Source organism: Poromitra crassiceps (assembly GCF_964638095.1).
Source record: "Poromitra crassiceps genome assembly, chromosome: 6".
In the NCBI taxonomy this organism is placed as follows: Eukaryota; Metazoa; Chordata; class Actinopteri; order Beryciformes; family Melamphaidae; genus Poromitra; species Poromitra crassiceps.
In genome coordinates this window covers 63,691,201-63,711,741 of record NC_139627.1, presented here as the reverse complement: position 1 = coordinate 63,711,741, position 20,541 = coordinate 63,691,201, and the positions used below count along the sequence as shown (strand labels likewise).

The 20,541-nt window shown below is 45.2% G+C and overlaps 1 protein-coding gene across 1 annotated transcript in view; it reads left to right on the top strand.

The window, feature by feature from the left end:
* The window catches only part of kif3ca (kinesin family member 3Ca), a gene marked incomplete at both ends in the record, with an annotated part of 43,546 nt that extends 25,926 nt beyond the window's left edge, over positions 1–17,620 (top strand). Inside the window, 7 exons of the mRNA XM_083638353.1 lie at positions 2,224–2,325; positions 2,544–2,666; positions 10,481–10,599; positions 12,916–13,032; positions 14,999–15,107; positions 15,864–16,015; positions 17,533–17,620. Of these exons, the coding sequence (XP_083494479.1) occupies positions 2,224–2,325; positions 2,544–2,666; positions 10,481–10,599; positions 12,916–13,032; positions 14,999–15,107; positions 15,864–16,015; positions 17,533–17,620 (810 nt within the window). The remainder of the gene's footprint in view (positions 1–2,223; positions 2,326–2,543; positions 2,667–10,480; positions 10,600–12,915; positions 13,033–14,998; positions 15,108–15,863; positions 16,016–17,532) is intronic.
* Positions 17,621–20,541: the final 2,921 nt, after the last annotated feature.

Genomic DNA, 20,541 nt, shown 5'->3' with positions numbered 1-20,541 from the left:
TTAAACCTGCACCTGACATCACTCACTCACTCATACTCTGACCACACCTCTTAAACCTGCACCTGACATCACTCACTCACTCACACTCTGACCACACGTCTCAAACCTGCACCTGACATCACTCACTCACTCATACTCTGACCACACCTCTTAAACCTGCACCTGACATCACTCACTCACTCATACTCTGAACACACCTCTCAAACCTGCACCTGACATCACTCACTCACTCACACTCTGACCACACCTCTCAAACCTGCACCTGACATCCATCACTCACTCACACTCTGACCACACGTCTCAAACCTGCACCTGACATCACTCACTCACTCATACTCTGACCACACGTCTCAAACCTGCACCTGACATCACTCACTCACTCATACTCTGAACACACCTGTCAAACCTGCACCTGACATCACTCACTCACTCATACTCTGAACACACCTGTCAAACCTGCACCTGACATCACTCACTCACTCATACTCTGAACACACCTGTCAAACCTGCACCTGACATCCATCACTCACTCATACTCTGACCACACGTCTCAAACCTGCACCTGACATCACTCACTCACTCATACTCTGACCACACGTCTCAAACCTGCACCTGACATCACTCACTCACTCATACTCTGACCACACGTCTCAAACCTGCACCTGACACTTTGTTCAATATACACACATACAGTAACACCACTATGTGTATTATATACAAACCTTTGGCAAATAGGTACCATTCTCAACGTATAGTTGTCTGACCAGTAGCCTGCATGTATAGACGTTTATAGGCTACTTTAGGTCGACCACATTTTCAAACCTCCAGACCGGGGCTGCACGTGCACATGTAGGCATGTATGCACACAGCATATGTGTGGGGGACTACTGGTATTCTAATACTACGGGCTATTTCAGTGCTTAGCTGCACACCTATTCACCTTATGTAGCCACGCCCATTTGACCCGGTTCTGTGGCCGTCCTACGACTTCCGGCTAAAAATAATAATAAAATAAAATAAAAAATGGCTGCGCTGCTCCAATATCATCTAACTCTGAATTAACTAATAATTTAGCCAATTGTATGTAACATACCAAATAAAAGCAAACGGCAATGTCTAAGAATGCAACGCCATGTAACTGGCTCGTTAAGTCTCGCATTCCAGGGAATTACGTTAACGTCTGCGGGTCTTATTGACGTTAGTGGCTTGAGCACTCGGAGGAGAGAAAACCATCTGAAGCTTTCTTTGTTGGAGTCCAGGTATGTTTTACAAGAAAGTGCTCGTCATTGTCGACGATAACGTTATCTGACCTGGCTGTGGATACTCCGCTTGCTTGCTGTGTACCGAGCTCAAAGTAGTAGGCTACGTTCTTTGTTTTACACCCTGCGCTGTCCACTACAAAAACAACTCTCTTCTTCATGACGTTCTTTCATATTTGGCGCCGTGACTGCCGGAAGTGTTAGACGGACCCGGAAGAATTTGGCCCACCCCCGCGACTGAACATAAGGTGAATAGAGAGCCAAAGTAAACATCACTTCCTGCCTCTCTCTGTATACCAGCGTTGGAAAAAATATGAATGGTGATGAACGGAGCGATACGTTACTTGTTTTGATCCCGTTTGAATTGTGTCACGGGGTACACATTTAAAAGATAACTTAGCAAGTCAAGAAAGTCACAGTTTGTCCTGAAACTGAAACGTAAGGTTTAGTTTTTATTATACGTCACACTATCAACAACAATGGTCCGGCGGGAGAGACGTCACTTACTGTACACGACTGGTTGTGCGTAGTCTTTCTCATTTATAACTTATAGTGCCACCAACTGCGACTTTCTTGACTTGCAAAATTATCTTTTGGGTCCAGCCTCAAGTGGCCATTCGAGGAACTACAGCTTTCAGTATCACTTCCTCTGCCAAAGCCCGAGCTAGCCCAATGGAATGAACAGCACGGAATTGCGAGGTGAATTTTGACCCGCCGATCGATCACAGCAACAGACGTGTACCTGTCAGAACCTGTCAGAACCTGTCAGAAGCACATTTATCAAACATCGTCCTTGGTTTGGTCAAATAAACGCTGCAATATCGCTCAGTAAAACTTTGCCGTTGTATGCACGGTAGCATTGACTGGATATAGATTCGAAAAATATTGTTGACGTGCAAATGAATCGCATGGAAAAGAAATGCTCCTGGTGTGTCAGCAGCATTGCTGTGTGGTTTCCCTGCAGGCAATGGAGAGCAAGCTGCTGGTGGGTGGGAAGAACATCATGGATCACACCAACGAGCAGCAGAAGATGCTGGAGACCAAACGGCAGGAGATCACAGAGCAGGTGAAACAGTCTGTGTGTGTGTGTGTGTGTGTGTGTGTGTGTGTGTGTGTGTGTGCGCGTGCACGTGCATGTGGCTTTCACGTGACGAGTTGAACTGAATGGACTGGAGTGTAAAGAGTGTGTGTGTGTGCGTGGTGTCTGTGTGTGTCTGTGTGTGTGTGTGTGTGTGTCTGTGTGTGTGTGTGTGTGTGCGTGTGTGTGTGTGTTGGTGCTTCCAGCTGTGTAAGGAGAGGGAGATGCAGCAGCAGATGCTGGTCCAGGATGATGAGACCCTGGAGCTGAGGGAGACTTTCACCTCCCTGCAACAGGAGGTGGAGGCTAAGACCAAGAAACTCAAGAAGGTAACACACACACGCACACGCACACGCACACACACACACACACACACACACACACACCCATGACATCTTCAAATGCACAGGAATACACACTAGGGCATTCACAGACTAGTCGACTAGTCGACTAGTCGACTAGTAAAACCACTAGTCGACACTGTGCTTAGTAGTCGACTAGTCGTTTTAGCAAAAAAAAAAAAAAAAAAAAAAATTATATCTTTAAGAAAGAACATACATGGACTATCATATCCCATATCCCCCACAAAGAACATCAAAACACAACAAAACAAAACAAGAAAACTGCATAAGATACACAATAATCCAAGAACAAACAAGACTATTGGACAAACAACCAAACAAAAACAATGCATTCAAAGTAAATACATAGATCTTGCCCTGTTGGCAGCTAGGAAATGCATAGCTTTAAATTGGAAAGCATCCAATCCCCCAGCTGTAGTTCACTGGTGGAATGAACTCTCAAGCTACCATATGTTGGATAACATTTACTACAAGAGCAAAGGCAGATTCTTAGACATCCCCAAAATATGGCAACCACATACAGAGTTTGACTTTAAGAACTTTTTACCCCAGTGTCATTAGGCTTATCAGGATAGGAGCTGAATGCATTGTTTTTGTTTGGTTGTTTGTCCAATAGTCTTGTTTGTTCTTGGATTATTGTGTATCTTATGCAGTTTTCTTGTTTTGTTTTGTTGTGTTTTGATGTTCTTTGTGGGGGATATGGGATATGATATTCCATGTATGTCGTGTAAATACCTCATGTTCTTTCTTAAAGATTAAAAAAAAAAAAAAAAAAAAAAAAAAATTAATTTATTAAAAATAAATTAAAAACGGTTAGTCGACTAGTCGACTACCTTTAGGGACGACTAGTCGACTAGTAAAATTCACTAGTCGTGAATGCCCTAATACACACCAAGTTTATTATAATTTTCATTCGTTTTTATTGTTCCCCCATGTTTTGACTTTTTGTTTTCAATCTCACTTTACTTCTTAGTTTTTAAAGTTGGTAGTTAGTTAGCTAGTTTAGTTTTTAGTTTTTTGAAAATGCTTAGTTTTGTTTACATTTTTATTAGTTTCAGTCTTAACTATTTTTTGTAGTATGGGGTATTTTGTCAGAGATGAGATTCAAAAAGGTCAGAGGAAAAGTCGGTGTGTTTCATTAACCAGAACTCAAAATACTACAGTATGTATGAAATAATTTGAAAACCAAAGACATTCTCTCTATATTATTATTAGGGGTGCACCGATCGATCGGCACGCAATCTGTATCGGCCGATTTGGACCTCAAATATTTGATCTGCTGTTTCCGATATTCCTTTAATGTTGTCGATCGCATAGCCGATCATGCTGCACGTGAGAAACATGAGGCAGCCCATTTTCATGTCTTCAATATCTATCGTTTAACTTTCATATTGTGCTCTAACGTTTATATCATTGTGTTGCAAAGCACACGCTTTGCTTTCGTCAGTGTACTCACCTCCACACAGCCACACACCGCACCAGACTGTCAACACACCCCTTGCGTCTTTGAATCACACAAATCAGCTGGTGATTAGAGCAGACTCAGCAGAAGAGAAGTTACCTCCAGTCCTCCCGCCTACCGAGGCATTTGCATGCTGTTAAGTCCGTGTGTATTAAAGTCCCAGATTGACACGGTGGTAGTCGGGGTAGTGCACGTGCACACACAGACAATTTCCACGCAAGCATTGATGTTCCCGCGGGCACTTTGAAGGAAGCGAAAGTGTGCTGCTGCGTATGTGGATGTGCGCTCCGTTCAGACGGACTTTCTTCCTTTCTTTGGACAGTTGAACATGTTCTAATCCCTTTCTTCCATGTGTGCGTATATGACCAACCAGTAAGTCATTATTATGTTAATATTCCTGTATTGCATTCCCTTTTGGTTTTAGATCGATCTACCTGCAATCATTGCAATAACGTTTGTTTAGGCATGCACTTAGTGCGGTTTGATTGTCTGTTGCGCTAATTAATGCCACTACTCAGATGGAGTTTAGCTCGTGTGTAGCTTGTGATTCTGTTGTTTCTCCTGTCATGTAACCCTGTCACCATTATGTAGATCACACTCATAGTGCTGCTAATTATAACACTGTAACTCGGCCTCGATGGGCGGGTCCTTTTGATGTTCGTTCGATGCGGATCCCAATGTATGACGGTTATTGTGCATAACCCCGGTTCTATGAGTGGGAGCTCTTTGGCTTTAGTCATGGTTCAAGACTGGTGTTTAAGAGTAACTGACTTACAGTTTACCTAATTATCATTTATATATTATTAGTTGTTAATTATCACTATAATTGGCCTATATAACAGCAAGCTTGGTTACTGACCTGTTTGTATATTTTATTGGCTCCTTTTTCCAGACCACACACAATCCTACTATTCCTGTCATAATGCTGTAAAGAGCCTATACTGCTGTACTGTACTGAAGAGAACTGACAACTAAACGGTTGAACTCCCATCTGTCTCCTGCCTCGTGTTTTTACGGACACCCCAGGGCGAGCACTATCCGTCCTATTCCTGAATCAGCCATATTCAGAACCCCCTATTCTTCACCGTGTTTGATCCATATTTGCGTGTATCCTCCTAACGTTAATAGCTCCGGTTAGCTTTAGCCGCTTTAGCTTAATCGATAAAATAGTTAAATTGGGTCGAAGTTATTTTCCTTGTGTAACAGGGAAATCCCGGAAAATGGAGTATTTTTGTTGAGTGAACTGAACTGCATTGAACTGGTAACATGGAAATCCCGAAGTGGAATTATTTTTGTTCTTTTATAAACTGAACTGAGGGAACTGGACTACTACTAGCCATTTAGTTCAACACAGTCTTGTGCTCCAATTATCTCACACACAAAAAATCATGTTGGCAGTTCCCTTTAGCCTACAAAATATAAAATAAATATATATATATATATATATCGGTGATCGGTAATCGGTAATCGGTGATCGGTTGATGATCGGTTGGGCAGATATTTCTCATAGGTGATCGGCAATCGGTGATCGGTGGCAAAAAACGTGATCGGTGCACCCCTATATTATTTTAGTTAGTTTTCTAAACACACAATGCAGTTTCAGTTAGTTATCTCTTTCATTTCTTTAACGGGTTAGGGTTAGGGTTAGGGTTAGGGTTAGGGATAGGGAGAGAAAAAAAATCACTCCTAGTTGTTGTTATTTTGTTAGTTTTGGTTAACGATGATCACCTTGATACACACGCACACAAACACACATATTCCTCTTATGTCTCCTAATGTCAGTGTGTCCCTCTTTACCCCGTGACCCCTGAACCCCTGACCCCGACCTGGACCCTAATGACCCCCCTGCCTCGGACACACCCCGTCTGGACACACACTTAAAAACCCAGTACCTCAAGGTTTGTCCTGCCGTCCCCTGTCTCACTTCTTACTGGACCTGAACCCCACTCCCTCTCTGGCCTCTTCTCACTGTCCATGCTAACCTTCTCAAGCCCAAGTTATACTTCGTGGATCTGTCAGGGTCCAGCACGTGACGTAGACTTCATCATCAGAGGGTGTACGTGCAGGCTCCGTACTGATAACATACCTTAAATTTGTTGTGTCCGCACGGACATGTCCGCACGGTCTGGAAAACCAAAACAGACGCTGAATTTGAATAGGTGTTTTGCAGTACAGAATGCCAGCAGTGTCTGTCTGTCTCTCTGTCTGTCCTTTGGGTATCTCGAGAACCGTTCGTCGGTTCTCGAAAAGTCCAACCAATAAGATTACAGCTTTCATGTATCTCCAGGACTGTCCGTCCGATCGACTTCTGTATGTTTGTCCTTTGCGTATCTGGAGAACCGTTTGTTGGATCGACTGCAAACTTGGGGAGTGCGCTTAGGGGGACCTGACAGAGTGCATTGTGGGGGGGGGGGGGGGGGGGGGGGACAGGCACTGCACTAGTTCACTGTCAATGCCTTGTTTGCTTCTCTCTTTCAATTAAATTAAATTAAATTTGCTTTATTGGCATAAATGTAATAACAACAAAATTGCCAAAGCGTTTCAGGACAATCGACAAAAGATATAACTGATCTAACAACAAAGTAAACAGTGCATATATACATTAGTAAATAGGACAGAATCAGTTAGAATCAGGTGAGACACAATTGTACTACTGTACTAATACTGCTACGAATTAGCCTACAACAATATTATTAACAATACATACAGTGTTAGAATGATATAGAGAGGCAAAATGACCACCTACTTCCTGCTTCAGCACTGTACCAGAGATTTTCATCCGCCATTTACTTTCCCATAGACATTTCGTAAAATGCTTATAAAAATAGTTGTCCTTGTTCAAGGACTTAGATTTAGATTCAAGGATTTAGAAACAGGAGAGACCACATAACATTTCACTCAGACCAAAACGTTAAAAAACAAACAAACAAATATGTGAGTTTAAAGAGAAAAAAAAACGTTGATGTAGTTTTTTAAAGTTTTGGTCCCAGTGAAATGTTCTATGGTCTCTCCCAATTCTAAATATAGCTGAACCGTTTGGTTTGACGAAGTAAAACTATTTTTATGAGCATTTTACGAAATGTATGTGGGAAAATAAATGGCGGATAGAAATCTCTGGTACAGTGCTGAAGCAGGAAGCAGGCGGTCACTTTGCCTCTCTATAACACAATGATAAACCGACAGTAGAGAAGTAAAACAGAAAAGTAAGGAAAAGTAACTGGAAGGAAAACTCTCTCTCTCGCTCTCCCTCGCTCCCTCTCTTGTCACGTGTCCTCGTCCGAGCGACTCTAGAAAGTATAACAGGACGACTACACGTCTGTGGTGTCTGCAGCTGTCTCTGTCCACCTCAGGAGTATATCAAGGGCTTCAGTCTGGTTTTCCCCTCCTGCTCCAGTAACTCGCTGGGAAATCCCCCCAAACAACACTCCAAACCCCCCCCTCCTCTCCTCCTCCCCCAGCTGCCCTGTGGTCCCATCTCTCCTCACGTCCCCACTCACTGCACTACCCCCCCCCTGCCAGCAGGACTAACCCCAAACAATGGATGGTGTGTGACCTGACTAATGACCCCGTGGTGACCTCATGACCCCGTGCTGACCTCGCTAACCCGGCACGTGTGGCACCCTCCTCCCTGCTCCCTCTGCATGGTGACCTCACTCTGCGGGGAGGAAGTGCTCTTCACACTGGCTGTTCATTGGACAGGTTTAGCTATTAGCTCAGGGCGACGCTAAGCCTGTAACTCACACTGCCAGCAACAAGGTTGACAAGTCACTAGAATACAGTGCACTCCTCTTATAGTGATCACCTGACGAGTCAAATTGATCACTATAAGCGGATGATCCTTATAACAGTTTTTCTTTATTTCTCATGCAGATCACCATCTAATTGATATTTGTGTTGCATGAATACAGTACATATAAAGTGGTCTCACATAGACATCTCGTCCACAATGCTGCGATCTCTCCTTATACAGACAGACATGCATCAAGTATCACTGCTGTATCTCGTTGGCTCATTTTAGGCAGTTTGAAAGTAAAAATAAAATAAAAAATGACTGTTGTTCTAAACATTTTTCCATTGTGTCCAGGTGGAACAAGGCCCAAAATGATCACTATGTGGATTATTTAAACAGCATGTGTATAGGAATGATTCAGCACCAAGCTTTTTGATCAATATAAGCGGTTGATCACTATAACCATGATCACTATAAGGCGGATTCCAAAAAAACGTTTCCTAACCACGTTTCCTTGACCTGGATGGAAAACGTCATGAGGTCAAGGAAAGATGTGAAGTAGACTTCATAAGGACTTAGCCGCGGTGCTACATCATTATGTCATGGTGGATGTAATTGATGTGGGTCTGCCGCGGTGAAACAACAATGTTCAGATGGACTCTGTATAAACACTGTATAAACACAGCACTTGCAGCAACCCATGTTAAGGGCTTTCCCAGCGGTGGAACAGGATTCGATCCGCCGACCTCCGGCTTCCAAAGCGCACACGCTAACCACTACACCAAGAGAGCTAGCTCCCTTGGCGGAGCTGATTAACGTGCCTTTATACTGGGGAGTGAGTATAACTAACTTACTCGCTACCGGTCAGGACTCACAAGGACTCGCAGTTATTCAGTGACATAAATGTGGACAAAAGTGGCTTCGTCCTTGAGTATACAAAAGAGAGAGGATTTTGATGGTAAAGTCCATTCTGTATGTCTCACTTCTGTATGTCTCACTTCTGTATGTCTCACTTCCAGCAATGCAGACCACATTTCAAGCTAAAGGTGATGTGAGGACAAAAAAGCTCAAAGAAACCCAAGAAGTACCTTTTTATGATATTTATTTTATGATACTGTAGTTTAGCCTTGTCAAGATGTCCTCTGAGGCTGTGGTCAGACTCAAGATGCAAGTCAATTCAAATGATTTGCAGTGATCATCTTTCAGGTTAGTGGTACAGCAAACCTGGACTAAAGTCTAGACCAGGCTAGACTGGATAGGCTAGACCTGGACTAAAGGACTAAAGTCTAGACTAGGCTAGACCTGGAATAAATTCTAGACTAGGCTAGACCTGGACTAAAGTCTAGACTAGAATAGACCTGGACTAAAGTCAGGGTTAGACCACTTAAAGAAGATGCGAGTGTGAAGCGCAGGCAGTCGGTCTTGGGCTAACTCAAAGAATGTGCAGTGTGAAAGCTTGGGAGCGAGGGAGGAGGAGAGGAGAGGAGAGGAGAGGAGGGAAGGGAGGAGAGGAGAGGAGAGGAGAGGAGGAGAGAGGAGAGGAGAGGAGAGGAGAGGAGAGGAGGGGAAGGGAGGAGAGGAGAGGAGAGGAGAGGAGGGGAAGGGAGGAGAGGAGGAGGAGAGGAGAGGAGAGGAGAGGAGAGGAGAGGAGAGGAGAGGAGGAGAGGAGAGGAGGAGGAGAGGAGAGGAGGGGAGAGGAGAGGAGGAGGAGAGGAGAGGAGGGAGAGGAGAGGAGAGGAGAGGAGAGGAGGAGGAGAGGAGAGGAGAGGAGGGGAGAGGAGGGGAGAGGAGAGGAGAGGAGAGGAGAGGAGGGGAAGGGAGGAGAGGAGAGGAGAGGAGGAGAGAGGAGAGGAGAGGAGAGGAGAGGAGAGGAGAGGAGGGGAAGGGAGGAGAGGAGAGGAGAGGAGGGGAAGGGAGGAGAGGAGGAGGAGAGGAGAGGAGAGGAGAGGAGAGGAGAGGAGAGGAGAGGAGGAGAGGAGGAGGAGAGGAGAGGAGGGGAGAGGAGAGGAGGAGGAGAGGAGAGGAGGGAGAGGAGAGGAGAGAGGAGAGGAGAGGAGGAGGAGAGGAGAGGAGAGGAGGGGAGAGGAGGGGAGAGGAGAGGGGGGGAGAGGAGAGGAGAGGAGGGGAGGAGAGGAGAGGAGGAGGAGAGGAGGAGAGGAGAGGAGGGGAGGAGAGGAGAGGAGGAGGAGAGGAGGGTTGCCATGTTGCCATGTTCTGATTGGCTGGCCATTTCTCCAGACACCAGTGCCTCGAGTGCTGTTGCTACGGGCAACCAAACTGCAGCTTGGTAGAGACCAGTTCATCAGTGGCTGACATCTCTCTCTCTCTCTCTCTCTCTCTCTCTCTCTCTCTCTCTCTCTTTCTCTTCCTCTTCCTCTCCCCTCTCCCTTTCTCCCCCCCCTCTCTCTCTCTCTCTCTCTCTCTCTCTCTTTCTCTTCCTCTTCCTCTCCCCTCTCCCTTTCTCCCCCCCTCTCTCTCTCTCTTTCTCCCCCTCTCTCTCTCTTCCTCTCCCCCTCTCTCTCTTCCTCTCCCCCTCTCTCTCTTCCTCTCCCCCTCTCTCTCTTCCTCTCCCCCTCTCTCTCCTCCTAGCTGTATGCCAAGCTGCAGTGCATCAAAACAGAGATCCAGGACGTGAATGATGAGCATGTGAGGAGCCGACAGGAGCTGGAGCAGACTCAGAACGAGCTCACCAGAGAACTCAAGTTCAAGTGAGTCCAACATAACAAGCATCCTGTGCCCGGTGCTGGAATATGCAGCCCCTGTCTGGCACAGTTCCTACTGACCAGACTAGGGACCAGGCTAAAGGCTGGACACCGTCTGGCACAGTTCCTACTGACCAGACTACGGACCAGGCTAAAGGCTGGACACCGTCTGGCACAGGTCCCTGACTGCAGACCAAGCTGAAGGCTGGAAAGCAGAAACCTGCTTGTAAAATCATTCTCGCCCAGAGGTATTCAGGGTACCTAGAGGCTCTCTGCACTCTTATAGGCAATGTACACCTCCTCCAGAACAGATGCGGTCCAGCTCTGAACACACCCACACTCATGTCATCTGTCAGACGTATGAACAGACCCACACTCATGTCATCTGTCAGACGTATGCGGGATCCGACAAAAATACAACAGGTGCGTAATTCTTTTCCGTAGCTCATGTATCGCCCATCAATTAACATCGGCGAGAGTCGTTTTACCGGATCCGCAACGCAGCCGTAACGCATCTGGTGTACATTGCCTGTTAGATTGTGCAGGCCCACTAGTGGGCCATGGAGGTACTGCAGGTGGCCCGCGAGTTGTCTGCGGGGAATCGAATGTCTGTAGCAGCCAGAGTCCTTTTTAAAGCTACAGTGGAGATCCTGTTATCAGAAGAAACTAGAAGACCTAAGGCATCGATTGGTACCAAGCATAATTTGCTAGCTTGTCGGGAATGTGGGTAAATAACACTCCAACGTAGGTTAAATTTGGGCGAGGGAAAACTATTTCAAAGGGGTCCCTTGACCTCTCAGCTCAATGTATCTGAATCAAAATTGGTTCAATGGGTACCACGAGTCTCCCTTTTACAGATAAGGTAGCATTTTTCACAGCCTAAATAACATTAATAGCTCATGGATTGATTTCTTCTGTTGTTGTTCAGATCACATTTTGTCTCAACAAATGTGTTATGCATGCAAATACTTCTGATGAGTAAGGGGGGGAGAAAATGTTGGCAATCTGCTTTGGGGTATTTTGCCTAGATGTTTTTGTATGTGGATGGATGGATTATTAATTTCCCTCATGCCCAAGTTCACATGCTCTGTTAATGAAATAAAAAATATATAATATAAAATACATGTAGGGAAATACATCATCTTAGTCTGGTGTGTTGATCAGAGTTGTGAGTAAAGGGTTGGGTCGGCCCCGGAAGATTCTCAAATTTCAAAGTGGGCCATGGCATTCTTAAGTTTGGGAACCCCTGGCCTCGAGAATTGCAAATTTCATTTTTTTAGTTTATTATTTGATGTTATTGTTACGGCAAAATAATTCAGTGTTGCTAATGACAACTGTTTTCATCAACCTGTAAAATTGCTGAAAGAAACAACTTCAACAAGATTATACTCCATGACTATGAAGGGGTGGTGCAGCTGAGAATAGGATCATATCCCCCTGTGGAGTCTGGACCTGGTGCTGGTGATGGAGAACTGAGAAGGGCTGCTGGGGATCTCAGACCTGGAAGAGAATGGGGTGGAGGAGGGTTGCAGCAATAGACCCTTTTCACGGGGGCCATTTTGGGTCAAAAAGACAGGGTAAACACAGGTGCAAGCAAAACACTAATGAGGGTTTCCAACTGCCAATGATTGGAATTTGGAAACCCTCATTAGTGTGTTGCTTGCACCTGTGTTTACCCTGCCAATTTGACACAAAATGGCCCCCGTGAAAAGGGTCTATCGCACTGAAATGACAGCAGACAGAGTATGAGAGGAGAACAGCTTTTAAGCGTGGGATTGGCTGAATGCGATGTGGCTAAATCTAATTGGTTTCAAAAAGATTGCTAACGCCCCCTAATCAGCTGTTATGCAGGGGGGCTGTGGAAGGAGGGCGAGTGAGTGAATGAAAACAAGGCAGTCTTCCTGTCTGAACTTTCGCATTAAGCTCCATTCGTATATTTTCCTATAGACGGTTTCAAGTCGCCAACATAAACATTCAAAATCGCGCCCCCCAGTTTACTTCCTGTTGGAGTGTTTGCTGGTGCAATAACTGACAGGAAATAAGGAAATATTCAAACTAATTCCTAGCAACACAATTCCGTGAAAACTGTCGATGCATAATATGACTCATGAATATTTCTGTATATTGGTAAGGTTGACTGAGGCAAAACACTGGGGATTTTCAGCATAATATGGATTGCATATATGAAGAATTTGATATTTTATTCTAAACAGCCACCTGGGTAGGATGCCTGGTTATAAACAGCCACCTGTGTAGGATGCCTGGTTATAAACAGCCACCTTTGTAGGATGCCTGGTTTTGACGTGTGCCGTGCCTCCGCAGGTATCTGATCATAGAGAACTTCATTCCCCCGGAGGAGAAGAACAAGATCATGAACAGACTGACCTTCGACCCCGAGGAGGACCAGTGGAAGTTCCAGCCTCTCGTCCCTGCTGAAAGGTCAGTGTGGAGTGTGCGTTTGGACCTGAACATATTCTCACGTGGGACGTCCCGGCAGGTTCAAGGTGCAAACCATGTACTCAAGAATCAGCACTCATGACCTTTGACCTTTGTCTCCATCTCGTTTCCTGTCATCACCGGAGAGAGAGTTAGATCACATTTTGCTACAGTAGTAGAAGCTTATCTTGGCAGGTAATGCTGCTATTTCAGATAAGATAAGATAAGATAAGATAAGATCAGATGAGATAACATAACATAACATAACATAACATAAGATAACATAACATAAGATAGGACTATATTGTTACACACGGAAACTTGGACTCCAAGCCAAATTACACTCTCTAAATTAATTATTTATTTATGATGAAACAAAAACATACTATTTACACCATAGAGTCTAAGGGCTCTATTCTCCCCCTGGCCTTAGGTGCTAAACTGGCCTTAAACGCAAAAAAACACACTTCACGCCTGCCTACCGCTGACTCAGGAAGATAGCGTCATGTTTTTACGCCCCGAAATGCGCTTTACGCTGACGAGGCGTGGTGCAGTGGCAGAATAGGCCAGAATGGGCGTTTCGGCCTTAAATACCGGCCTAAAGCGATCTTCCCAACGGGCGTTAATTTTGCGGTTAGCGCTTTTCAAAACCAGGCCTTATTCAGCAGCACCTCCGTGGTGACACAGCGCGAGGATTCCCCCTCTCTCGTCTCATCAACAACACTGTGCTGGAGCCTCTCTCCTCTCATCAACAACACTGTGCTGGAGCCTCTCTCGTCTCATCAACAGTGCTGTGCTGGAGCCTCTCTCCTCTCATCAACAACACTGTGCTGGAGCCTCTCTCCTCTCATCAACAACACTGTGCTGGAGACATTCTTCCATGTCCCAAAAGTGAAAGGAAGAATTGGCCAAAACAGGGACTGAATGGGAAACTATCCATCAATCAGCTAAATATATATAGTTATTTCCATGTTGCCACAAACAGTTTTATTAGCGAACGTGTATTGACGATGCGGTGCGAGCTCCTTTCCAAAGCAACTCTCAGTTGTGTCTCTCAGTTCTCCCTCCCCCCCCACTCTCTCTCTCTCTCTCTCTCTCTCTCTGTCTCTCTCTCCCCCTCTCTCCCTCTCTCTCTCTCTCTCTCTCTCTCTCTCTCTCCCCCTCTCTCTCTCCTTCTCTCTCTCTCTCTCTCTCTCTCTCTCCCTGTCTCTCTCTGTCTCTCTCTCCCCCTCTCTCGCTCTCGCTCTCTCTCACTGTCGGGCTTTTCTGACCGGACTGGAGTCTCCCTGGAATCGGAGCTTGAAAGGGAAGAATGTGATTGGTTTACTGGAGATCACAAATGGCCACAGTTGTGAATAATTCTACGCTTAAAAAGGCGTGGTTAAACGGTTAGCGCCGCGCATTCTGGCGTTTAGCGTCAAGGAAAAATTAGGGAATGCGCCTGACCACGCCCACTAATAGCGCTGGGCCCAGCCATAAACACAAATTTAAGGCCAGGGGGAGAATAGAGCCCTAAGCCTTCTCAAAAAAGTAATCATCTGTTGTAGCCTAGAGCAAAGGCTTTCAACATGAACATGCTTTGTGAGCAAACTATGTGGACACCAAGATTGATATGAATGAACTGTGGTCACCAACTGACTTTGGTTTGAATATCATCTCCGTTTTTTTACATTCACAATAAGGTGGTGAGCACCACACAATCCACAAACTGTTTCATTTCAGAGTGATGAAGTGATGTGTCTTGATCTCTGTGTAATAAGCTAAGAATGGCGGTGTCGTCAGAGAATTTCACAATGTACTGTGTATTTTCCAATACTGATCTGGTATTGATTTAGTGTTTGTGACTGATTCTCTCTTCAGTACTGATCTGGTATTGATTTAGTGTTTGTGACTGATTCTCTCTTCAATACTGGTCTGGTATTGATTTAGTGTTTGTGACTGATTCCCCCTCTCCTCTTCCACGAGTCAGTAAGTTCTCCCAGATGAAGAAGAGGCCAGCATCCGCAGTCGGATACAAACGACCCATCAGCCAGTACGCCAGGGTTGCCATAGCGATGGGAGCTCATTCCAGATACAGGGTAGGTGTGTGTGTGTGTGTGTGTGTGTGTGTGTGTGTGTGTGTGTGTGTGTGTGTGTGTGTGTGTGTGGTATTACCAAGGGGCAACCTCCGCGGCTGGCAAAAGTAAGACAATGTGGATGTGCGTTAAACCTGCATTCTTTCTAATGGCCAGCAGGGGGTAAAATCATCCTACTTCTCACTTCATTTATGACCTCAGTAAACACTTTCTTAATGAGTTTATGTCTCAATCACTAGTTTCAAGTCTTCTTCAACACAGCTGATGTTCATTTAGTCAATTCTGGTCCCATTTAGAGTAAAATAGATGATAAAGCAGACTATGATTTGGGGCATGATTGACAGGTCGCCTGTCCAATGATCGTGCAGCTCGGCGATCACTGACCAATAGCAGGCGGCGCTACGGCTCTGTGGGAAACCCTTAGTCCTGCGCTAACTGCTTATAGCTAAAAATATATATATAGCTTATATATATATATAATATATATCATATATTATATGATATATATTATATACTTATAATGGGGACGATTATAATATACGATACTTATTAATGAACGGTGATATTGAACGGTGATTTTTTCAGATAGGAAAAAAGTACCGGTATGTCTGTTGAATATGAAGTTGACCACCACTTACCACAGCTCACTTTGTGTGTGTGCGTGTGTGCGTGCGTGCGTGCGTGCGTGCGTGCGTGCGTGCGTGCGTGCGTGCGTGCGTGCGTGCGTGCGTGCGTGCGTGTGTGTATGAATTTGTATAGGCTGAGAACATCATGTTCCTGGAGCTGGACATGACTCCTCCCACCACCGCCTCATTGGATCGTTCATCGGAGGCGGAGCTTAACCGAAGCCCCTCGCTGGACAGCTCCCCCACCAAGGACAGAGCCAGGCGCGTCCGAAAGTCTCGCTCCTGGTAATCCTGAAGCTCTACCTCACCACCATGTCAACTGCAACACTTTGAACCTAAACCTAAACTTACTGTAACTTTCATTTGATACACTCATCATCACCATAGCAGCATAATAATTTACCCCATGTTCTTTTTAAGATATTTGAAAGGCAACATGTTTAGGTCCGCACACATATTTAGACAATACCTTGACATTTTTTATTTTAGTTGTTTATTTTTTGTAAACTTGTCACATTGTGTGGAGAAAATGGCCTACGTTTGCTACATGTGCCTCGTAATTTGAATGAGAAATGTCCCATTCTTCTTCCACAATCTCAATAATCTGCTAATATTCAAAATATCAAACTATTGATTGATATCATCGGGTCTTGTTCATTGAATACCTTATTTTGTGTGTAGGAGACCAGCTGCTGCTCCTCCTCAGCCTGGATCTGACTGCTATAACTCATTTATGGCCCATTTCCACTGCTGGTATCAACGCGGCCCCGCACAGCTCGTCTCGCTTTTTTGTCTCATTCCACCGATCAAAAACGTGGACAGCCCGGGTTGAGTCGGGGTTGAGTCGTGCTGCTTTTGGTCCCTGGTCTGTTGAGGTTCTAGGGCTGTGGACCCGGTACCATACCGTGACGTGAAAACACTGCAGACGACTGATTGGTCAGGCAGAATCGTGTTTACTGTAGGCATCTACTGTCAATGCTGGATACCAGTTCAGTGGGGCTTACCTTCTCTTCTGTTATTTCCAGAAGTTATTTCTTTTGTGTTGCTGCCTTCGGCTCTGGTGAAATAAAATCGATCTCCTTGCTCAGCTTTAACATGACGGTGGTTTTCAATTGTTTTGAGAGAGAAAAAGTCAGCTCCTCGGGAAGCCCTTTGTAGTTGGGTCCGCTAGGCCGCAAGCGGGGGTTTAGCGAAGCCGCGGTCTTGCCTGGTGAGTTGCCGCTGGGGTTCTCCCCGTAGCGCCTCTCCCGTCCCCCACGCAGTGCATGCATGTGAGTTTGAGTAACAAAGTGATATCCATTCTCCTAGCCGATTGTCACATTTGCCCATGTACACTGTAGGTCATTTAGAGGCACCAGTATTTCATAATCAGTTAAAAAGTTCCGTGTATGGATTTAATTTTAACGTTATACGTTATAGCCTACTTCGGCTATGGGCGGAGGGCAGATATGCGGTCGCTATGACAACCAGGTGTGGGCGGAGGCGAGTAAACTTGCTATGGAAACAGAGTCTATATCAAGTAGAGCCGAGTAAGACCAGATCGAGTAGAGCTGTACTGTGCTGTTACATGTGGTGGAAATGAGCCATTAGAGTCGCTGCATCTCTAAACAGGATTGTCCAGGATTAGCCACACCCTCTAATCTGCTGCTTTATCTCCTCTGGCTCAACAGCCTGTAATCCCAGTGCTGTTGACTCATCTCATTAAACTGTGTCTAGAGGTTCTATGTGAAGGCAGAGATTGGGGATTAGCTCCTTTGGAGGGAAATTGTGTGGTGATTGTTGTTTCCTCTCCTTGTTTGCAGGTGCCAGGCCCCCAAAGCCATCAGCACCTCCTCTTCCAACATGTCCTTGGCAGCGTGCCACACCGCCACGCCCGCCACCGCGCAGTGAAGCTTCAGCGAGCGTTGTTTTTATTTGTATTTATTCAATTCCTCCTCTGCCTCTTTCTGTCAGCGATTCATTCAGATGATTTGAGGTGGGGTTGGATGAGGTACAAGTACCTCATACAACCATCTAACTGTAGGTAACACACTGACTATTCATAAGCACCTCATACAACCATCTACTGTAGGTACTGTAACACACTGACTATCCATAAGTATCTCATACAACATCTACTGTAGGTAACACACTGACTATATATAAGAACCTCATACAACCATCTACTGTAGGTAACACACTGATTATCCATAAGCATCTCATACAACCATCTACTGTAGGTAACACACTGACTATATATAAGAACCTCATACAACCATCTACTGTAGGTACTACACTGACTATCCATAAGTACCTCATACAACCATCTACTGTAGGTAACACACTGACTATCCATAAGCACCTCATACAACATCTACTGTAGGTAACACACTGATTATCCATAAGTACCTCATACAACATCTACTGTAGGTAATACACTGACTATCCATAAGTACCTCATACAACCATCTACTGTAGGTAATACACTGACTATCCATAAGAACCCCATACAACATCTACTGTAGGTAACACACTGACTATCCATAAGTACCTCATACAACATCTACTGTAGGTAACACACTGACTATCCATAAGTACCTCATACAACCATCTACTGTAGGTAACACACTGACTATCCATAAGCACCTCATACAACATCTGCTGTAGGTAACACACTGACTATCTATAAGTACCTCATACAACCATCTACTGTAGGTAACACACTGACTATCCATAAGTACCTCATACAACCATCTACTGTAGGTAACACACTGACTATCCATAAGTACCTCATACAACCATCTACTGTAGGTAATACACTGACTATCCATAAGTACCTCATACAACCATCTACTGTAGGTACTGTAACACACTGACTATTGATAAGTACCTCATACAACCCCACCTCAAATAATCAGAAGTATCCCTGATTGTAAGGTGAAGGGAAGGCTACTATGATGGGGAGATGAACTCATGACAGGACCGGAGCTGAACTGACGACCCTCAGAAACTCTGAAGAAACACTTGTTCAGATGGAAAGACTCACCCCACACCCTTGCATGTATGAGACCATTATCTTACGCCCGAGGCAAAGGGCAAGCGTTATCTTAGTTAGCTAGTTTCTAGCACTCAGAATAAATAAAAAATTATCCTTTTAATCACCACTGGGTCATTGAAACTGGTGCTTTGATCTACTGACCCAGTGGTGATTAACAGAAAAAAAAGAGAGATTTTGAGTGCTAGAAACTAGCAAAGATAACGCTCGCCCGTGCACTTCTGGACCTAAGATATGACCGCAGGAGCCTCGAGTCGGGTCATCCTCTTAACATTCGCTGCAGTGCAATACTGCCCAGACTAGACTGCTGTTGTATGTATGCGTGCGTGCGTGCGTGCGTGTGTGTGTGTGCGTGTGTGTGTGTGTGTGTGTGTGTGTGTGTGTGTGTGTGTATGCGTGTGTGTGTGTGTGTGTGTGTGATTGCCTGCTGTGTGTTTCTAATTGTGATAAATGCGGAACTGAATGGTCTCTAGCCGCACGAACCTGCTTGGATCTCCTGTAAGATATCTGTGTACTGTACATATCTCCTGTCGTGGGGTTGTGGGGGGGGGGGGGGGGGGATGGGTTGTTTCCTGGGTGTGCTTTTGGTTTGAGCGCAGTAGAAACGTTGTAATGGTTGTTCAGACGACACCGGCTACTTTGAACGTCATGGATTCAGACGTGGCTGGCTGATGGTGACCTTTGTCACATGCCATCCCCTCTCTCTCTCCTTCTCTCTCTCTCTCTCTCTCTCTCTCAACTTTCCTTTCTCTCCCCCACAGTGTATCTCTCTGTCTCTCTCTCTCTCTCTCTCGCTCTCTCTCTGTACTCTGTCATTTAGCAGAAATGCCTTAAAAATAATGTAAAGAATATTGATATAGCGAGGCGAGGCACACCTCTGAAATGTTCCCATAGCCGACCACGTCCAAGCTTACTTTATTTATGCCCTTTCTCCCCCTCCTGGTTGAGGGAAATTACCCAAACAATCAATTTACAGGTAAGTTGCAATTAAAAAAAGGCTTTTTGTGGGAATGATGATTTGACCTTATTCCCACGGTGGCCATTTTGAATAATCAGGGTGGTGATTCTACACGGAAGATTGTCTTATATAAAACTATCACTACTTAATAAGTGAGGACGACTTCAGATAACCTAACAGCTATCGAGTTAGCTAGCAGTCTTGAGAGCAACTACAGCGAATTCTGCAGAAGTAGTTAGCTCGCTTACTCGTGCATTAGCAGCTAGCTAAGGCTAAATTCTGGTAGGGTAGATATACGTGGGCCAAATTACTTACGACCGATCTTTGTAGTATTTACATTAATTTGTTTCTGATGCATTTTTTCAGTGGGGAATCTGTGAAATTATAAATGGACCAATACACGTTTGTATGCCGTGTGAGATAGCTGGGCTATAGATTCCTCAAGTGTGCGTAAATTCAAAATGTCTGCCATGGGAATATCCGTTAAAGTCGGACGTCCACCTGCTGCCCTTTGACCTCAGGCTGGTGAAAGTGTAGGGCCGTGTGGGGTGTATGTATGACCTCTGACCTCAGGCTGGTGAAAGTGTAGGGCCGTGTGGGGTGTATATGTATGGTCTGTGTCCCGGGTGTTTAGAGGAGCAGACAGGGGGTCAGGCTGACTAATCTATCACTGCATTATTGATGCCAGGGCTCCTGTTGCAGCTGAACCCCCCCGTCACCTCAGGTACCCTACTAGCAGAACACAGAGCGTGCTCAACTGATTTAGCGACAGCATACTGGAGGCCTAGCCTACTACTGAAACATTTCAAATGATCCGTG